The following is a 21,374-nucleotide window of genomic DNA, read 5'->3' on the forward strand; positions in this document are numbered from 1 at the left end:
TCGCGCGCGCATGCGTAGACTCGAGGCGCTAATTCACGGCGCCACCGATAGGGCGCGTGACGCTAGCCCGGCCGTCAGTTCGTACGAAGCGTTGACGTTCATCCGACGAGATCTAGGCACAGTTTCCCTTAAGCCGCTCTCGCGCGTTTGTCTGTTCTCGTCGCGTCGTGCATCCTCTACCGATTATTATTTTCTCCTCCTCTCCCCTCCCCGGTTCGCGCGCACGAGATCGTCGACACGGTTGTGCAAGAAACTGCGAGCGGTATACGCAATATACCCTCGTGTCGTCGTCGTCGTCCTCGTCATCGGCGTCCGTAGTTTGTCGTTCGTCGTCGTCGTTGTTGTCGCAACGCCGAGTGCTCTAATTCAAACGCGTCGTACCCGGTACTCAACGGAGGATGGCATTCAACGGAGACGGTCCGCACTCGAAGAGGCAGCGACTCGAGGAATCCGGACATAGGGTGAGTACCCGCTAATTATCATCATCATCATCATCATCATCGTCGAGCATCACCGCTGGGTGCCCCATGTCCTCGCGTTTCGCTTCGCTTCGCGAGCCTGCTCGCGTGTTCTGGGACGCGCTCGCGAGGGAAGCCGCGTCGCCATTTATCGGTGTAATGATCATGGTCGCGAGAGAGCATGTCCCGCCGCGCGCGCTCGAGTACGCGAGCGATTTCCGAGCGACGCGCGGGACGCCATTTATCTGCGATTCCGATGCACACGTATGCATATGCATGCATGCCCATGGTCGCCCGCCGGCTTGTGCTCGCTCCCGATAATAATGGGGCCGCTGTATTCGCCGCCGTTCGCGACAGTCGAGCAGCGAATCGACGCGATTGACATGTCGATGTCGATTGTCTGCCTGCCTGCCTGCCTGCCTGTCTGTCTGTCTGTCTTTCTCTGTCCATCTGATCCTCGCTCTGCCGGTCGCTTTATCGTCATTTCGCAAATATCATAAAAATCTCTCTCTCTCTCTCTCTCTCTCTCTCTCTCACACACACACACACACACACACACACTCTCTCTCTCTCTCTCTCTCTCTCTCTCTCTCTCTCTCTCTCTCTCTCTCTCTCTCTCTCTCTCTCTCTCTCTCTCTCTCTCTCTCACACTCACTCACTCACTCTCACTCTCTCTCTCTCTCACTCTCTCTCATTGCAAAAAGACTGATATGAGTTAATTCGTGGAAAATGTTTGTCAATCGTTTCTGAAAATTTGTGCGAATTTTATGATTAAATGTCATTATATGGTTTTTTTATTGAAAGAAAGTTTATTAGTCATATTTCTAGATAAATTTAGGTGTATCTTTGTGTTTTTCCATTCTCAAACTTATATAAAATTATGTAATCGATCTGTGAATGATTACTCTAAAGGATAAAGAGATTAATATTATATATTATACACATTTTACGTGAATGTGTGTGTGGAGAGATTTAGCATTCTTATCGAAATCGAGCATTAAAATAAAAAAAATTTTTAATGCGTACAATCGCTAATATAGTATAATCGCTGTTTATAGTATTGTAAATATTGCAATTTTATATGAAAAAAGACATTACAATGAAAAAACAATCTCGTATAATTTTGACAAAAAGCTGAAAGTTATTAAAAACCGCTTTCGGAAAGTAAAAAGCAACTTTTGCACGCTAACGTTGTTAATCGATAGTCTGTCCAATTTTTATCTTATCTAAAAGATATATGCAAGGCGCCCCACATTTGCTGTCTATTTATGAATTCTTTTACAAACTTAAAATTAAGTTTCTCATAAATTTTTCAGAATTAGGTAATTTTTAAATAGTAATTTTTAAATTATAAATAAAGAATAATATTGAAATAAAAAACAATTTTTGCAATTATGCTTTAGATGTATAAATGAATAATAAGATCTTAATAATTTGCATCAATCATCAAAAGCTTTATTATTGTGAATATATTTTTGTAATGATGAATAAAAAATTGTGAGAAAAACAACTAAACAATTGTTTGTTAATGGACTTTGAATAGAAAAAAAGAGTTCGTAGATTTATTATGTATATGAGTGAGGGGGGGAGGGGCACCTTATGTAATGTAATTTAAAATGATAATTACATTCTCTTATATTGCGTATATATAATCTCAATTTAAATTTGTTTATTATATACGAGATGAGAGAATTGTGTATATTTAACGTACAAGATCAGTTTAATTTTCGCAGACTGTATTGGAAAGTTAATTATGTCCATATTTGTTAAATCACGACAATTTCACTCATATTTTATTCGTTTAAATATCATGTAAAATATTTATTTGCGCCTTGTTTATTCTTTTACGTTGTAGAAATAATGGACCGGATAAATCATGTTTATTTTAACGCCTCCTTGTTTTGCAAATACCTTCGAAAATTATCAATTTTACACAGAAAAAACTGAAAACATTCCTTTATTTCTCTACGTATTTAACATTAATTCAGGAGGCTTCATAGGAAAAACTGATAAAAATTAATCCAATTATTAGCTAAATAAGATATAATGACAATAAAGAGAAATTGTCAAATTCAGACAATAAAAAGCAAAACTGTATCTTGTAAAAATATTGCCAGGTTCAGAATTAAAATTTTGAAACTCGTGCTCAAATATATCCCAGCTTTATTGAATAACGTTAACGGTACAACTACACTGAGAGAATTTTCTCTTAGAATTTATCTTGAAAATCATGGTAATTGTGGGACAATATGGTATGGAAAGAATTTTATGAGAATTTCTCTGATTAATATTTATCACAATAAAAATAATATCTATCACAATAAAATATAAAACATGTTTGATTAATTTTATTAAACTGCATGGTAAAATTAATCAAACATTTTATATTTTATATTGTAATAGGTATTATTATTTTTATTGTGATAAATATATTAATCAAATTCTTATAAAATTCTTTCCATATCATATTGTCCCACGATTACCATGATTTTCAGGGTAAATTCTAAGGCCCTGCGCACAATAGGAAAAATATTAGGAATAGGAATAAATATTAAGCATTAAGCTTCCTGCATAATACAAAAGTACAAGCAATAGGAACAGAAAATAGAAAATATTCATCAATAGAAGCAAAGAATATATATCTGCTTCTGTAGATGCATGGATATTTTTATTCTCTGTTCTTAATTTCTATACTTTTATATTGTGCAGTAGGCCTAATGCTTAATATTTATTCCTATTCCTAATATTTTTTCTATTGTGCGTAGAGTTTAAGAGAAAATTCTCTCTGTGTACGAGTCCGAACTCAAATTTAATTTTACGTTCTAATTAATCAATCGTATTATGTTATCTTTATCCTGAATGCCCAAATTGTTTGGCGCGTGTAATGTGTATTACACATGTGGTTAAGTATCACGACGACAACCTGTTATCCGGACGACACTGCTCGACCACGTCGGCAGGTCGCGTTATCGTTGTCGCAAAATGAGCAACGTGAGGATGATGTACGTACAAAACAAAGCTCGCGCGCTTCGTGATCGATAATTCTGCACGCGTTATCACAGTGCGCGGTGCACCAAGCGACGTTCCCTCGAGATAATCGCAACATATCGACGAAGAGGTCGAATATAATGGGTGGCAGGATTTCCAATTTATTTCTGTCCCGTAAAATCCTTCTTCCACGATCGATACTCGCTGCGAAGAATTCGTGCGTAGACTTCATAAATTATTATCATATTTTTTGCCTGAGATACTTTTTCGTGTTTCTTTTTATTTTTTTTTTTTACATACCTCTTTGCTTCTAGCACTATACACTTTATACAATTACAGTTCTTCTCCCCCCTGTACTTCCGGTTTATCGTGCGCTTTGAATATATATATATTGTCGGGATTCGTGAAACGCGCGCAAACGTCAAAAGAAACCTTTTCATCGCGATGCAACTTCGTCCCCATTGAGTTTAAAGTGCATCCGGACTGGTGTATATACATATATCGTCAATGCAGCAACTGGTCGCCCGAATAATATCGAGTTGAGTACAAATGATTCGGTTGTGCTAACGCATAAATCGACTTTTTCGTTCGCACCGTTACCACGCATTACACGAGGTCCTTTTACGTCAGAATCCGTTTTACGTCAGATGCAGCGACACTGTAATACATGCGCGCATTGCAAATCTCGCGGATCAAGCATAGGTAAATAAAATATGGAAAAAAGATAAGTATCATCGTGCGCCAATCGAGCAAAAATTTAGTTGTGTCACGTTTAAAAGATTATCGCATATTTCACGATTATCGTATATTTTTTCGCAGATTATCGAGGTGAAATACATATAGTTTGTTTGCACAATAGAGTAGCAAGAAAGCACTCTCGAATACAATAAAATATCATTGTTTCGATTTAACATGAAAATTGTTATTAATCGACATTTTTAAACTCATTAAAATGAATAAAATCAATTCTTTTATTTTCTTCGTAGTTTATTCTAAAGAAAGATATAAATGATAGATTTTAAACTAAAATATTATTACTATAGTTTATTATACAAACTAAATTGCCTGTAGAAGTTTAAGATAATGCACAGTTCGCTATAATTTAACTTTAATATATAAAGATATCATAACGGTAGTGTATTCAGAGGAGATTACAGACTTGCATAAATGTATTAGACTAACTTCCTTGTGCGTATACCCAGCGGGGATCAACAGACACATCTGCGAATTATTCATCTATTTGAAACATTTTCCACGAAATTATTATGGTCTATATATTCTTCGCGTTTATATTTTCTTTAGTTATATTTTTTTTAAATATAATTCTTTGTGAATATTAAAGTTAAAAATATACTTAAAAATATACTAGATAATATATATCCTCTATATATATGTATATATAAAATAAACCATCTGTCATTTATGATCAGAAATTATAAGGTTTATTTCTGTTAAAATTATATATATATTCTAAATCAATATTCATATTGTAATAAATTTCATTGATTGAGAATCTCGTAGTGAATCTCTCGCACAGAAATAACTCATTCGCGTTGTGATACGATATTTCTGCTGATGTAGATGCTATCAATCGATGTCTCGATCATTAACCGATGTGTTTACGACTTGCGGTAATAATAACTTAAGGTCATTGTCGTGATGATTATACTATCTCACATCGATAGTCGTTGCAAAAACTCCGTTGATGTAACAATGCACGTTTTACGTTATGCACATATGCATGTTGGTTGACGTTTGAATATCATTATTTGCGCATTATTTGCACATCGACTTATGACTTTCCAGTCATATAGCTAGAACTCTAATTTTTTTATTATAATGGTCAATATAGGCTCTATTGTCGCTAAAATTTTAAGGCATCTAAAAGAGTTATTCCTGATTTATTTTCCATAAATGAAAGAGAAATATAATAGAATAATTATTAAAAAGTTTATAATAATATCATTAGATCAATAATCAAATCGCTATAATTAATTTTTGGACATATTTGAAAAACGCTTTGAAAATCGTTTGACAATAAATTAAATCGGAACAGGAACGAATATACTTGAATATCGTTGCCTGCCTTGCTATTAATATTTCATCTTACTTGATATCGCTCGACATATAAGTCGACATCCCATAAATATTCCTACTTGAATAATTTATGACGTAATTTGAAAAATAAAAAGAATAATCCCTCAGGAAAAATAAGCAATGTGCAGATTCAACAAAAAAAGATTAATATATTTTCTCACTGTCTCTATAGTTATTTTCCATCTCTTCAAAATTTTCTCATTAAGGTGCATTTTTACATTTAAAAATATATATTCTTCCTCTTTTTATAATACTTATGTATTTTCGGTGAAAAAAATTTTTTTTCCATAATTGTGATGCCAGCTCGATGAATTCTTCATCTCTCGATCCTACCTTCATATCCATTTGAAAAAAGAGCGGTGAATAAATATTTGCCACGGTATCCTTCTTCTCTCGCGTACTCCAGGGAGAAGATTTGACGTCGATCATTCCTTGCGGGACACACGGAAACTCGCAGTGTTAGCACAATCGGACGAAAGTAGATCGCGAAAGCAAATTTGCTTGCTCGAAAGCTTGAACTTTGACGCAAACTTTCTGGATGGCAAATCGATTTTGTTGTTTAAACTTGCATGCATGTTATACACCATTTTAATCTTTACCTCGACACAAAATATGAACATACCAAGATTTTTTATTTTTTTTATTTTTTATTTTTTATTTTTTATACGTAATAATAATCATTTTAATACATTAGTTTTCTTTATCGATTATAGTACTAACAAGACTTATTTAATAATTGAAAAATCACATTTTTATAAAAAATAATGGTAATACTATTTTCTATGTTTATTATCTTTTTTGGATACCTATTATTTATATGAAAATGATAAAAATCATTATTTTTTTAAGAAGCTGTGAAAAATTACGTATACACATAATTTTGAATTATTTTAAAATCCATATTCAGCAATTTGTATAAATGAGAATTGAATAAAAATTATAGCATATTAAACGCAAAACTATATCTTGACATGCATGTTAAGCATCAAGATAGTTGACCTCGTTGCGTGCTCCCGATCGCTCAAATTCTTTTCTCTGATGAAGAACCGCGGATGTATGATGGAAGCATAAATTTTGCATGTCCTGTGACAAGTGTAGCAGGAATAGTCACGATATTTCTCCGAAACGAATCCGTTCGCTCGCACGAGTTTCGCTAGCTAGCTTTTGCGAGCAACGTCATTCGTAGATAGGAGCTGCGTTTCGCATACAGTTGCAACTTTTCCAGCTGTCTGCGCCGCGTTCCTCGTATCATTTTACCCATCTGCCGCATGCAAAATATTCCGGAGAATATGTTTGAGACTTTTCGCAATTCAAGATTCATCTTGCAAAAACCTGAAAAGAACTAGCAGAGAATCACTAACAGAAATAATATTTTTGAATAATTTGCATTTTTAAATTTTTCTAAATAAAATTTTTTAAATAAAATTTAAATACAAATTTTATTTTTTTTCATAAAATATAAAATATTATAATTGTGGTTGTTATTTAAAAAAATTTCGAACATCTGTTTTGAAATATTATATCCAATATATTTCTGTTTTCTCTTGATGCTGACACTTTTATTTTACCGCGTATTTAGGCCACAACCTCGACACACACACACACACACACATGCATGATATAAGCAAAAATATACCGGATACATTCTTTCGAGATATTGAAGTATGTTGAGTTTTCATTCGTCATCTCAGCATTCTTATTGAATTAATATACACATTTTTGGAAAATATATTTAAATAATAAATAAAAAAAATAGTAGATCTATAATTTTATTTTATATATCAATTTTTTAGTACATAAAATATAAATTTACGAAAGTTTTATTTTTTCGTTAGTTTCACATACACAAATTTATTTTTATTAAATTTTTTGAAACAGTTGTAGAAGCAAAGATTCTTCTCGAGCTGTAGCTAGCGAATTTAAGAAGGCGAAATATTATAGAAGGAAGGAAACATATACCAAAGCTTTTGTGTTCCTAATAGCGGTCGTGTTTCTGCACCGGAACGAACCGACCTCACATTTGTCACTTGTTCACTCTACCACATCGAATGAATAAATATATGGTTGCTCTTTTAAGGTAGCCACATTTATCACATTTATCTTCTCTCCATATTGAGCGAATAAAAGCATCGATATCTAAAAGTGGCGGTCGCGATATCGTTTCTGCATATCCGGGCGAATCGGTCAGATCCGCGAAATCAAGCTGTCTCTCAAGTTCGGCCACACTTTTTTCGTTTGTGAACTTTCCAGCGTGTCACGCGGCGACCGAAATATCTTTACTTCAATAAGAGTGTACTTACACGTGTGTTAGAGACACACCTATACGCGCGGCGTTTCTGCCTCAAAGCATCTCCCGTAGCAACGGACGGTGATGTATCTCACGTGGAAAGACCGATGCCTCGTCACCATGGCGAATGCTTGAAATCGGAGTACGCAGGGCGAATCTCTTTTTCACTTTGTCTCGTTAACCCGCGACGCAGGTATACTTTGAGTGCGCAGTCGTGTGATTCCGTGCACATTAATCTACCGCGGTTACAAAGCAGCGAATGTTACATGCTACGTCTACATGGTCCATTGTCGTTAATGATAAATTTTAATTATAGAGAGCTTAGATACAGAAAGAATAAATATAATGATTGAAAATTTAAATTCCTTCAACTTATCTTTTTCATCACGGAAAATGTATCTTTTATGCTTTCTTCTATTTTTTACTCTAATCAAGAACTTATCGTTCGATTTAAAAAAAGTATTATTCAGAGTATTATTTATAGTATGCAAATTATTCAAAGTTATTTCAATTCGTATTGTACATTGCATATATACATTTTAATCAACAGTTTATTCCTCGACGTTATCACTTGTATTTAAATCGAAGGTTGCAGACACGCGAAAATCAAGCGCGCAAGTAATCAAAATGACACGTATACTTTCCGCGAAAGATTAGAGTATTTACCGGCTGCGAAGAGCGACAAATTTGCCACCTTGAGGAAATAATCTTGCGTCCTGAGTGCTCTGAACGGTCCAATAAATTTCCAGCCTACTACCTCGTTTCAACCGGAACATCGTATTCGACGAGCTCGTATCTCGGAATTGCAAATGAACGATGACTCGGGCGCGCAAACTCTCCACTTTCTCGATGCAGCGCGAATATGGCTTTCACCCTGCTTCGTTAGTCGAATGTCGCGTACAAAACAAGAAAGGATAACACCCAGAGAGGCTCGCTCTTCTTTCGTTATTGCACAATGCATCATGTTGTTAATGAGAAGGAAGCCAACTTTAGACATCGGCTTTAACAAACTTTAATTTATTTATTCTCGGGAGGACGAAACATCGCTATTTGTTATTTTCAAAAGAGATAAAGTTGAAATTTTTTGAACGATTATAAAAACTTTTGCCCTGTGTTACGAACACAGTTGGAAAATTTGTGTTTTCTTGTTAAAAACGGTCCCCGTTAAAATTTTTGTGTTAAATATTTTACACATTCATGTGTTAAATTAACATATTGCTGTTGTGTTAATTGAACTTAAATGTTAAATTATTAAAATAACTGAAAAAAGTGTAAAAATAACACATGTGTATTTACTTTTAATTTTACACAATAAATATGTTTGGTATTATTAGTAACAAAATTTATCTGTTAAAATTTACAGAAAAAAATGTTAATTTTACTTTATAATGTAAGTGGGGATGATAAAATGTAAAATTAACAATTTTTTAAGTTAATTTTTACATTCAAACTATGTTAATTTAACACAAAATTTATTTTAAGTTTACTTGAAGTTTGCATTTATTTTATGTTAAAATATTAACACAGTATTCGTGTCATCATTTAACATATCCGTATTATGTTAAATCAACACAAAAATTTCTGTGGACCGTTTGGGACATGTGATATTTGTTAAATTTAACACAAATTTTTCAACTGTGTAGAAAATGCATAACATATTATAATAACATGATAATAAGCTTAAATTTGTATAATCATGAAAGTTGCGGTAGTAATCAATTAAATTGATCCTGCTGCTATGTTGCAAGCTCTTTTTGATTACAAGAGGTTAATCTTTTGCGGACGTATTATGCCTGGATGTAGGTCACGTTAACCGGGATTATTACAGAGCGCAAACGGCGATATATATGTATATTCAGTTAAAGAACAGGAAATTCAATACAAGAACAGAATTTCAACGATCTACAACGCATTAATCTTGTTTTAATAATTGTATTTGAAAAATTATTTTGAAAAATTATTATATATGTATTATGAAAAATATTTGTTTATCAAACGATAGATTCTTTCATATATTATTATTTAAAATGCATAGAATTAGGAATATTCCGAAATTGTCGTTAGAATTATGAGAATCGATTTCTGAGAAATCTAGGAGATGGAAAAGGAGGGAAAAGATTACGTTTGTGTGAATCGTGTGTGAAATTCGTCAGCTATTTCTAGGCGGAAATGCGCACTTTTTCGCGCGCCTTCTCGTTGCTGCATTTATTTCGGTATTTACGTAGTCGGAAATAACCGCACCGAAATAAAGTCACTAACCCTCGTTAACGAGCCGCGCCTTCCAGGACCAGTTCTTAAAAAACCTTATTACGCAACGTCCGGGTATATCGATCGCTGAAAGTCTGTTCGCACCTCTTTTGTCTTCGTTAACAGAATTCTTGGCAGCACGCGATAGGGGGATATTATAGTAATTTATTTTATTAATTAAATCTCATGTTAACTAAGATTATTTGCAATCCTATCGATTTTAAAAAATATTGAATAATGTTAATATAATTTTATGTTAATATATTGCCATAATTTTTTAATTTTTCTATCATATTTTACGATATTATATGCCGATACTTTTTCTTTTTCTCGTGTCGGTGCATTCTTAATTTAGATGCAATTGCTTTTAAAATCGCGAGACCGATTGTGATCCACATGCAAGACAGTTTTCACGGTGCTCTCTATGCAAATTGTGAAATGCGAGCCAGATGTTCGTTTGTAATCAATAGAGTCGCGCAAACTGCGATATGACACTGCGAATTTTAATCGTGCAGAGAACGAGCGTGTTTCCGCATGGGAATTACTCTCGTGTCCATCGAATATTTCTGCGAATGCAAATGTGACTTTCCCACACGTTCTACATTCAATCGCATTCTTTTGATTTTATCACTTGCATTAAAATCAGATGCACGCCCGCAACAACCTGATGCATCTTTTCAAATTCGCAACTCGATTAGCATATGCAAAGCAGAAACTTCAGAATAGATAAAAGAGTATAGATGGAGATAGTATCTTTCCAACTTGAAATCGCACAATGCATGCGAGACATTCAAGGCATGACAAAGTACTAGATTGTATATTTTAAAAATAAAATCACAAAAGATGTGTGAAAGAAACGTTTTGTCTTCACATAGATTTTTTTACATATTCTTCTAATCCTTTTCTTTTTCAAAATATTTTTTATCAAATCTTTTTCAAAATAATTTTTCGATAATTTCTAAGAGGCGTGAATAAGTTAATGTAATAAACTATTTCGCATACATAATTGAACGACCTTGCGTTTAATGAATTAAGAGGCAAACATTGCGTTTTGAGTTATTATCGTATGAAGTTAATGAGGTGGAGTATATTATGATAACAAGATGTAACATTATTTTTCTGTTCGATTGCATAACATAATTCTTTGCACCCTGATTGCAAAACCACTAAAAAACTCTAAAAATCTTTTTTTTAAATGTACAATCGCATATGCAGACGTAATTAGCAAAATAAAAAATGCGTATTGCATGTAAAACTCTTTACATGACGTGCAATTTTTATAGTGCTTGACTTGATATTTAAAGTTACAATCTCTCTCTCTCTCTCTCTCTCTCTCTCTCTCTCTCTCTCTCTCTCTCTCTCTCTCTCTCTCAGAGAAAAATTAAACTTTAAAGACAATTTGATATCGTATCATATGTCAGCGATATCACATATAAAATCTTTTTGGTCCGAAATCCGTATTTGACGGCGGATGTTAACGTAACGAGAAATCGCGTCCGTTCGTTCAATTGGCCGGGATATTTCCATCATTTCATCGAAAGATATCGCCATGGAAATCGTCACTTAAGCTCTTTATCAGCACTCCGTATCGCCACGAATAATTGGATCGATTTCACATTGCGAATATCGAATGAATAATATACTATTTCTGCATTAACGTAGTTTTGTCTCGCTGCGCAATTTGAAATTTTCGCAATTTTCACGACAGACTGGTTAACTTAAACTTAATAATTTAAAGTTTAATATGAAACTCGCAAATTCTCGAAACGCTTCACTGTTGTCCTATCGCGTTTTGGAGTTTGATAATGTTTTCATAAGTGAAAAGTTCTTGTATTCTATAAACATTCGCATCATCTCTTCATTAACGATAAGAAATAATGTTCTGCAAAGAATGAATGAAGGAAAAATTACTTTAGAAGACTGAAACTGATTAATAACAATAAAATAGAAAACACAAGCGAATGAATTTTAGTTAAAAGTTTTCATCTTCTTTCTATCTCCAACGATATTTCTAAAGAAATGTAGCATGGAATAATTCAACGCAAAGCACAAAAACTGTTACAAAATTCTCTTTCATTGAAAAGGATCTAATTTTCAAAAATATATTATGTACATTTCATCTCAATTTTATCATCTATCGAAGAACATTAATATTGATTTAAATCACTGATTTAAAATGAACTATTTTCAGTTTCTATATACATATATATCAACGTTTTAAGCTGTTAGATTAATTATTAATGACAAAAAGTCGCGTACTACTTTGACATTTTTATTGAATTTTTTTAGTATCACGATCTTTTTAAGAATCACGATTTAAAATTCGTGAAGCGTATACTTCTAAACGCATCAATAATATGCACGTTACGTTAAAAATGTCGCGCTTGATAAAAAAATCTCGATTCAACGAGGATTCGCGACAAGGAATCAAGTTAGCTCCGGATATCGGATCCTGGTTCTTCAAGATTGTGCGAGACTTCGTCTTTTCTTAGATGAACGTGCGCGTGTTGCACATCATAGTAGACGAGTAGTCTGCTCCGCTTTCAGGAGTATATTATTGCATTGCGCCGCCTCGGATGGACGTAACAACCGTGCTTATACTCGCGCCGCGGAAGTTTTCCCTTCTCTTTCGAAGCACCCGCCGCGAATAATACCCATCTACATATTTATGCGACGGGCAACCATCGCAGCAATGGAATACATCGAATTTCGGACAAACATCGCATTCTCGCAACAACGTTAAAGTACGGCGCGCAGGTGCTTTTTATCTGATTTTATTAAATTGTATCTCTCTTATCTACCCTTCACACAATTTTTTTCACCAACGTTTTTCAATGTCACGTTATTAGAGATTTTTTTTCGTAAATCGAATGCGCTTGCATAATAATTTCAAATCGATAAATAAAAATTTCAAGTAAAATATTTTAGTTAAAATATTTAGTGCATAAAATTAAATATGAATTTGGTTTTTTTAAACGAATTAAAATACGCAGAAAAAGGGGGAATGCAATGACAATTTGTCCACGTAAACATGTATTTTTTATATATTATTTTTAAATTTAAATAACCGATCTAAAATGATATAATTATATGCAGGGGAACCGAGACGTTATATTGGATAAATCACAGCGTCCAAAAAGTTTTTTTCGCACCAAATTTTTAAAAATACAAGAGTAATCGAATTCCACTTTGGAACGTGAATGAAATTTCTCGGAAAAGTATTTTTGGCGAATTGATTCCATCGGTTGTTCGTGTGCGTTTGAATCGTTGGTAGCGGGATACTGGGCATCGTAGATTAATCGCGAAACGGAACTCTCTCTCTCATCATATCTCGTTATCGTCTGTTTATACACGAACTCCTTCTCTCGGACAAGGCGAGACGCGGCGGCGCGTGCACGCCTATATACGGGTGCGAAAATTTACGGCATCGAGTTAAACGGAATTAAGGCCGCCGTGAAGTTAGAGAGCGAAATTAGAACGGCGAGGCCGCCTCGCACGTTCGACGCTTTAATGGCGTTCGCTTTTCCCGTTTTCGATTTTCCGTCGCGCTGCTGTGCCATGCTCGTAATGAGACACGCCATTGCGTCACCGAGATTTCCTTCGGGTATTCAAAGCTGGACACGAATGACTGGTATTTCGAGAATAACGAGAGACGACAGAGCTAAAATTCGCCTCTCGAAAAACGGGTGACACGCGAATATATGAATCGGACAATTTAAAGCACGTTGCAATCAATATAAACAAAATCTGATATTTTTAAAAATATTTTTACAATAGAGATGTAATATTTATGTAGCATGAATATATAAATAATAGAATCGTTGATTTTACAAAGTTTTAAATAAATAAAAATTTTGTTGTTAAATACACATGAATTCATTGCAACTTTTAAATTAATATTCAAAAGTGGATTTCTATAATAAAGCTTTTCAATTACTCATTAAAGTTGTTGTTAGTTATGTGTGTTCAATCTTCTTATATATTTTTTTTTTTTTGCAGAAATTTCTTAAAATATAATTTAATTATTTAATATAATTTTTGATAAGTATTTTTGAATAATAATACTCATCTATTAAATCTTTGTTAAGATATAATTTACTCTTAACGATAAGTGCGCCAAAGATTATATCTCTATTATGGTTTACATTTTGTGACATATGGTACCATAATAGCTACTCTGCATATAAAGTCTTATATTATGCGGCAATCTTACTTTCATGATTAAAAAAGACATAATAGTATTGCTAATCGACACAGCCATAATTTATAATAAAATATGAATATTAGAACAATTATTAGATTTCCTATTCACACGCACGCATAAATTACTTATTAATTTCTACACAGAGAGAATTTTCTCTTAGAATTTACCCTGAAAATCATGGTAATCGTGGGACAATATGGTATGAAAAGAATTTTATGAAAATTTCTCTGATTAATATTTATCACAATAAACATATAATAATATCTACACGTTAAAATATAAAACATGTTTGAGTAATTTTACCATGCAGTTTAGTAAAATTAATCAAACATATGTTTTATATTTTAACGTGTAGATATTATTATTTTTATTGTGATAAATATTAATCAGAGAAATTCTCATAAAATTCTTTCCATATCATATTGTCCCATAATTACCATGATTTTCAGGGTAAATTCTAAGAGAAAATTCTTTCCGCGTGTACCTTAATATGAAATTATAAACTGTCTAAATAAATGAAATTAAATAAGTTAGATCTGATAAAACATGTTTATTCGGCTCGAAAACCATTATCGCACTCCGTCTATATTTCAGCGTCCATATCTATAACCATGCGATTGCGTCATAATTTAATAAATTAACCCAATTATCACTTTGCTGAACAGCGCAAACGTAATAATTTAATAAAGCCGATGATAAAGACGACACTATTCTATAACGGTGTTTGAAATTGTTCTTATTTCTTATTAAATCTATTTCATTGCATTTCTTCCCTTCTTCTACTTTATAGCAAATATCATTATAAGTAATATTAAATTCACGCTTTTGCTTTCAATGAAAGGAAGAGATTCATATCTTTTATAAAAAATATCTTTGCTATACTGAATTAATATCTTTGATATATTGATAAGTAATTTTTTATATGACTTGAAGAGAAAAAGAGAATGCTCTTTCAAATTAATGTTAAATTAAATTATTTAAATTTAAATACGGAAAAAGTATCTATTTAAATACAAAACATTATTTTATTTTCTTGTTATCTTCTTAAACATGGCACTTCTTTAAAAAAAGCATGATTGAGCCAGATATATGAAAACATAAAGGTTCATCGCGTGTAGGGTTAAAAGTACACAGCAGAAGGGACTGATGCAGACATTCAGTGCGAATGCACGCAAGGCGTGTCTGAAGTATCTCTGCGAGCGGTTTTAAGAGCCAGGAAATGTCGTTTGACGACGGATAGCTCTTCTGTCTTGAACTTCGCAGCCGACCGGTACCCGAGAAAAAGAGAAATTAAGTTGGTCCTCGTGCTTGCGCTGGGGCGCATTGTTCTGCTCTAATAATTGCGTTCAGAATCAATTTGCCGTGACGAAATGGTTTCGCGTGGCTAGATGTGATTTAGAATCGTCCAAATAGTTCGTCATAGTGAACCAGGTTTGAACAAAGATGGTAGACAAAGCTGCTACCGCTCTTCATTATTTTTAGAAGGAATTTTATAATAATTGTTTTCGCGAGGAAAATTCTCTATATATAGTATTATTATTTTTTTTTGCAGAATTAATTTATTGCGACAGGAAGATGATGATTTAGAGAATCATGGATAGATTAAATAAATTTGATAAATTGAAGTCATCCTTTCGTAAACGGAATGAATGAATTTTTGACAGATTTGCGGTAGATAATTTTTTTAAGGCTTAAATTTATAGTACAATAAGTATAATTATTCCATGTTTCTTATTCTCTTTTTTTTAAGAGTCTCGTTCAAAATGTAAATCTGGATAAAAACTTAAATTTCTTCCCATACAAAAAAAAAGGAAGCGGAGAGCCGGAAGTTAAAAGCGACTCAGAAATCGTAGCACGACACACGACAGAAACGCAGAACTTGGTAGCGGATTAAAAGCACCGTGAAATCGCGGAAACTTTCGTGCTATGCTTCTAGCGAGAATTCCGGAATTTTTTTTTTAGAGGATAAGTTCGCGCTTTTCATTCGCCCGTCTCCGGGATGAGAAGACACCAGCTGCTCGGCTGCGAAATTAACGCGAAATCTGCAAAAAGTTTTGTCCTGTTCTGTCTGCCGAGGATGCCTACGCGACGCGAGGGGAGGTCCGTATGTAATTCATAGCCGACAAGATAATTGGGGCATAGCGATTGCACACACATATATTGCGCACTCGAGGGAACTCTCGCGAAAACTCGATACACACAACGTCTGGCCTGTGGTCCGCCTATGCATTTTCCAAGAAATCGCGTGCTATTTATTAACGCGATTCGTTAACTCATATTACACTTTATTACGTGTTAAGTCTCGAAATGTATGTGAGATACTGTACTTCAAATGAATATTTTATACATTGTATGGACTAGTATATAACATACATAAAATTTAAAATTGCTCAAAAAATATTTCTCTCGTTTTCTTATTTTTTTTCTATTTTTTATTTTATTTTTATTTTTATTTTTTTGTGTGTTATATAATTAAACACGTATATCATAATCAGATATTTCCAGGGATTATTCATTATTAAACGTTATGAATAATTAGATAACGTTTAAACGAGTCGAGATTGTTACGGAAATATTATATCTCTAGCAATTAAATATATTGTTACAGTTTCAGTTGTTGTTTGCCATAATAATAATAAGTGGATACGAACAATAAAATTTCAAATATTAATTTTCAACATTTTATTCGATTATTCATCTGAACTTTGCAATTACTAATTTCTCATACAATAACTTATTATTTTCGTTATATCCATGAAATAATGAAAATAAATTATGACAAATATTATAGAAGTAATCTCTGGATAAATTTTTTATCACAAAACTTTTTCAGTATTTACTACATAGTGCTATAACTTTTTTCAAGAAATAATTTGTTGCAAACAATGAAATAAAATTTAATGCCGTGAAAATATATTGGTATTGTATTTTATATTAATTAATTGCTATATTCAGGCGAAATCTTTGATGTTTATGGATCGAGTTTAATAAATTGCGGAAATAATGATCGAAAAGAATATGATGCCTTCCATCAGCACAATGTATTAGAATGTAAAAAAGTGTGTCTGTTATATAATACAAAAATTGCATTGCAATCATTTGAGAAATAATTAATCTTTAGATTGTAGTAGAGAAAATGCGCAATTTCGCAAAAAACATGATATAGAATAATACGCAAGTATTAACCTCATGCGAATTTAACTGACCACCGTTGCCAGGTGTGAAACTCTTTAAAAGCTCACTTATCGGAATCTCGATAACGCCCGTGGGAGCGAGCGCAGAACCGCGGAATGTAAACTTTGCTTAAGGTTTCTTGGCAAATTTCATTCCGAAAAGTTAACATCGCTCTTTCGAGTGTACGGAACTGAAATAAATTAAATGTTAACAATTTTACAAAAATGAACGCGCAATCGTGAATTTTTTGATAAGGGAGAAAGAAAATATTATTTTTTTCTCATATATGTAATTTTTTACATGTCTTAAAAAAAAATTAATCACAAAAAGTTATAATCTCGATGGTCTTTTAAAAGAAGTCAAGAATATCATAAAATTCAAATAATTCTTTTTACAATTTTTTTCAATAGTATGAGCTATTTTTGCGCCATTTTTTTATCAGTTACTAGCAAGTAGGACAACGACAAAAGGCATGGTAGAGTCAACCACAAATGTCACTTAACTTTATTTATGTTAATGGAAGCGATACGCATACAGGTTTTACTCGTTGAAGAGTGACGGCATATCTTTGCGAGTCACCACTTGCTATGTCGTAAATTGAACTTTTCGCACGTTTATGCGATACTTGTCTCTGACATGTACATATATGCGTGCGTTACAAGTGCGTTTAAACGTCTATTCTCTTCCCGGTCAATGCTCTAACCGATTTAACGGCGGTTAGAGCAAATCGAAGTGAATTGCAAGAGGGTCGCTGCTCTATGACCGGAGAGAAAGTCGATTGGCTGCTTGCCAACCACGTGCTGATAAAGAGATTATACAAACAGAAACAACGCTTTTGTAACGATCCCCTTGCGTTCCTCCCGCATGTTCGGAACAAGTTTGCCGACAATTCCGCACGAATAATTACGTATATTTGATCTTTAAGTAACCGCATTTCTAAGTATCTATAAATCTTTTCGCGTTAATCGTTTAAAATTTTTAATGGAGCGTTGGCGCTTTTATTTCTCTCTCGTTCCTGGATAGTCTTCGGGACTTTGCGGCGACGTGACGCAAAAAACGGTGGCTTATGCAACTTTTTGCACATCGCCCATGCATAATCGATATTCTCGTGAAAATGGTGATTATGTTTAAGAGGATTTATTTGGCTTCGTCTTGGAATTTAAAAAAGTTAAAAGTTATTTGTCGTGCAGACGCAGTTCTATCTATAGGGAAAAGAATAGCGATATTCTTCTTGCATGCAAAGATGAATTTTATAATGGCGAGATAAAAATACATTTTTGGATGTACGAAAAATAGAAAAAATTATTTAAATAAATAATATATGTACTAGTAATATTTAAAATATTACTCGTTTACTAATTATTCAAATTAATATGGTGTCTAAAATTTAAAACAGAAAGAATTTAAAAAATCTTATCGCATTTATTTATATTCCACAAATGCATGAAAATTCTCTTTTTTATTTTATTCAGTTTATTTATAATAGATTAAGCTTTTCCTGAATAAGTTATTTTTGTCTAAAAGTAAAGAAATATTTTCTGGAAAATTTTATTTTTATTATTTTTCAAAGAATCCACAAGACTCTTTATGACAAATTGGAGGACGCTCTGAGAATTGAAGCGATAAATAAGCAGTCTTGAATCTTATCATCTTTCATTGTGACATGCATATAACGCAAGGAAAATTGGCCTTCTGTTTCCTCTTTTGACGAACGGTCAACTTGATAGGCAGATTTATATGACGGACGGACATGAGATGGAAATGATTTTGTATTGAGAATATATATCTTTCAATTCTTGGCTCTCAGAATCTAAATATCGTATACTTAAAATAGAAGTATAAAATCTCAGCAAATAAATATACCAAAACGCAGCTACTTTGCTCCGATTCTCATTTGCAATAATTGCTGATGTATATTTTGTTGGGACAATCAAATTAGAATATTCTATGCTGTCTTTTATTTTCAGTTTCTAGTATCTTTGTGAGAAGAGTCAATTTTGTCAAATGATAGGGAGAGAGATAAAAAGTTATGCCTAATATATATATATCTTTTATCTTTAGAGATTTAAGACTAACTTTTTTGCATGCTCGGATATATATATACATATACAGTACCGGTCAAAATTATATCACCTTTTGATTTTTTCAGCATAACTTGTTTTAAAGTGCACGGATCTCTACACGAATCATAACATATTTTGAAGGACGGTATAACATATATTGAATTATAATTTAATGTTATACCAACCTTCAAAACATGTTATGATTTGATAGAGATCCGTGCACTAAACAAGTTATGCTGAAAAAATCAAAAGGTGATATAATTTTGGCCGGTACTGTAGGTATATCAAAATACCAAAGCATGTTAAATAATTTTGTAAAAGCATCTTGTCATCGTCTGTCTCCTCGAGAATGACCACATGGACGATGGTTTCGCGTAAACAGTCTAGCGATTTTTTTTTTAAATGACCAAAGCACGGGTTGAACACCCATTGAGCGCGAAAGCACGTGGTTGGTCGCGCGCCAGTGTGCACAGTTATGTTTATAAGAACGTATGTGACGGATCCGCGCGGTATTCCGCCTCGTAACGGCGATACTATGCGCGTGAGTTATAATATATACGTGACGACGGAGATCTTGGACGCGACGCGTCGGATATTCCGCAAATCTCCCACCTCTCGGAACACTACACTTTGGCTGTCCGCCGAGAGCGGATTCTTTGCCACTCTCTCACATTGTATTTTTTTTTTTTTTTTTTTTTGACGGCCGTTCAGCCGCATTTCGCAAGTCATGGACACGACGCTGCGGCGACGAAGAATTAACGAGCGATCGCCGGCGATAAATCATTAGGACACGGCACTCGAATTTCTCGCTCGTAAGTCCGCGTAACGGATGTGTATCATTCCGGCTAAATGTTTTCCTTCTCGTGTTATTACCGAGTCTACTGAAAGTAAGTGTCTCAACTCGTGTGTACGAGCCTGTCAGGTCAGATGTAAAGCAAATGCAAAATGAATTAGAAAAATGAATCGGAAAACGCCGACATAAATTTGATTAATTTTATCTCCAAAATATTATCTCTTATTCTCAATACAATTTTTGATTAATGATAGTTTCATCATGTTATATATACTAGAGATGAAATATTTTATTGATGTCTCATGTTTTTATTCATATTCGATATTCATAATTATTGCCTATAAGAAGAATAGATATTTATTAAATCCGTCATATTCATTATAACTTTATTATTCAGAGAAACGTTCGCGCAAAAATTTGAAGATTCATTGATATTAATCAGATAATATACGTTAATAAATATAATAGCAATAACAAAAAATGATGATAATAATATGTAACGAAATCGGGCAGAAAAGAATTTTAAAAAATTATGAATTATGATAGAAATTTTATGAATTTTTTGTTTGTTTAAATTTATTTTTCTTGTCAATAAAAGGTACTTTATATCCGTGGGTGTGTGACTACATTAAACTTCTGCGAATGATAATAAATATGTATGTTCAACGCTTCTGCAGAGTCTCTCAACAAAAAGACTAAAATGCTCGTTGACCTCACCATATTATGACTTTATTATTCAACAAGAAGATACTTTATTAGGGTGATATGTCTTGAACGTCTCAGCTTGCGCACAAAACCAAATGGCAGCGTCTTTGTTACCTTCGCCATTCAGGCTAATTTCGGATCATTATAGCAACGCACATTTGCAGGTTCATGCACGAGTTTCGTCATGCGTTTTCTTCGTTCGCCTTTGATTCTATCTTCTCGTGCGCTGTATTTTGAACTAATACTGTATATGTTATTACATAATATATACTGTATATTGGAAAATAATTTATTAATAATTTTAAAAAATCCATTCAAAAGAGAGTTGCATCTTTCTTCACAAAATCTTTGATGAAAG

The 21,374-nt window shown here is 33.3% G+C and overlaps 1 protein-coding gene across 2 annotated transcripts in view; it reads left to right on the forward strand.

Moving 5' to 3' along the window:
- Positions 1-90: 90 nt before the first annotated feature.
- Sm (heterogeneous nuclear ribonucleoprotein L) overlaps positions 91-21,374 on the forward strand; it is a 151,356-nt gene continuing 130,072 nt past the window's right edge. For both annotated transcript variants that reach the window (XM_083034101.1, XM_083034187.1), the window contains exon 1: positions 91-461. In XM_083034101.1, coding sequence (XP_082890227.1) covers positions 399-461 — 63 coding nt within the window. In that variant the 5' untranslated portion in view covers positions 91-398. The remainder of the gene's footprint in view (positions 462-21,374) is intronic.

Source organism: Prenolepis imparis, unplaced genomic scaffold (assembly GCF_030444845.1).
Source record: "Prenolepis imparis isolate NDT839.2.m4 unplaced genomic scaffold, iyPreImpa1.0 SCAF_1, whole genome shotgun sequence".
Classification (NCBI taxonomy): domain Eukaryota; kingdom Metazoa; phylum Arthropoda; class Insecta; order Hymenoptera; family Formicidae; genus Prenolepis; species Prenolepis imparis.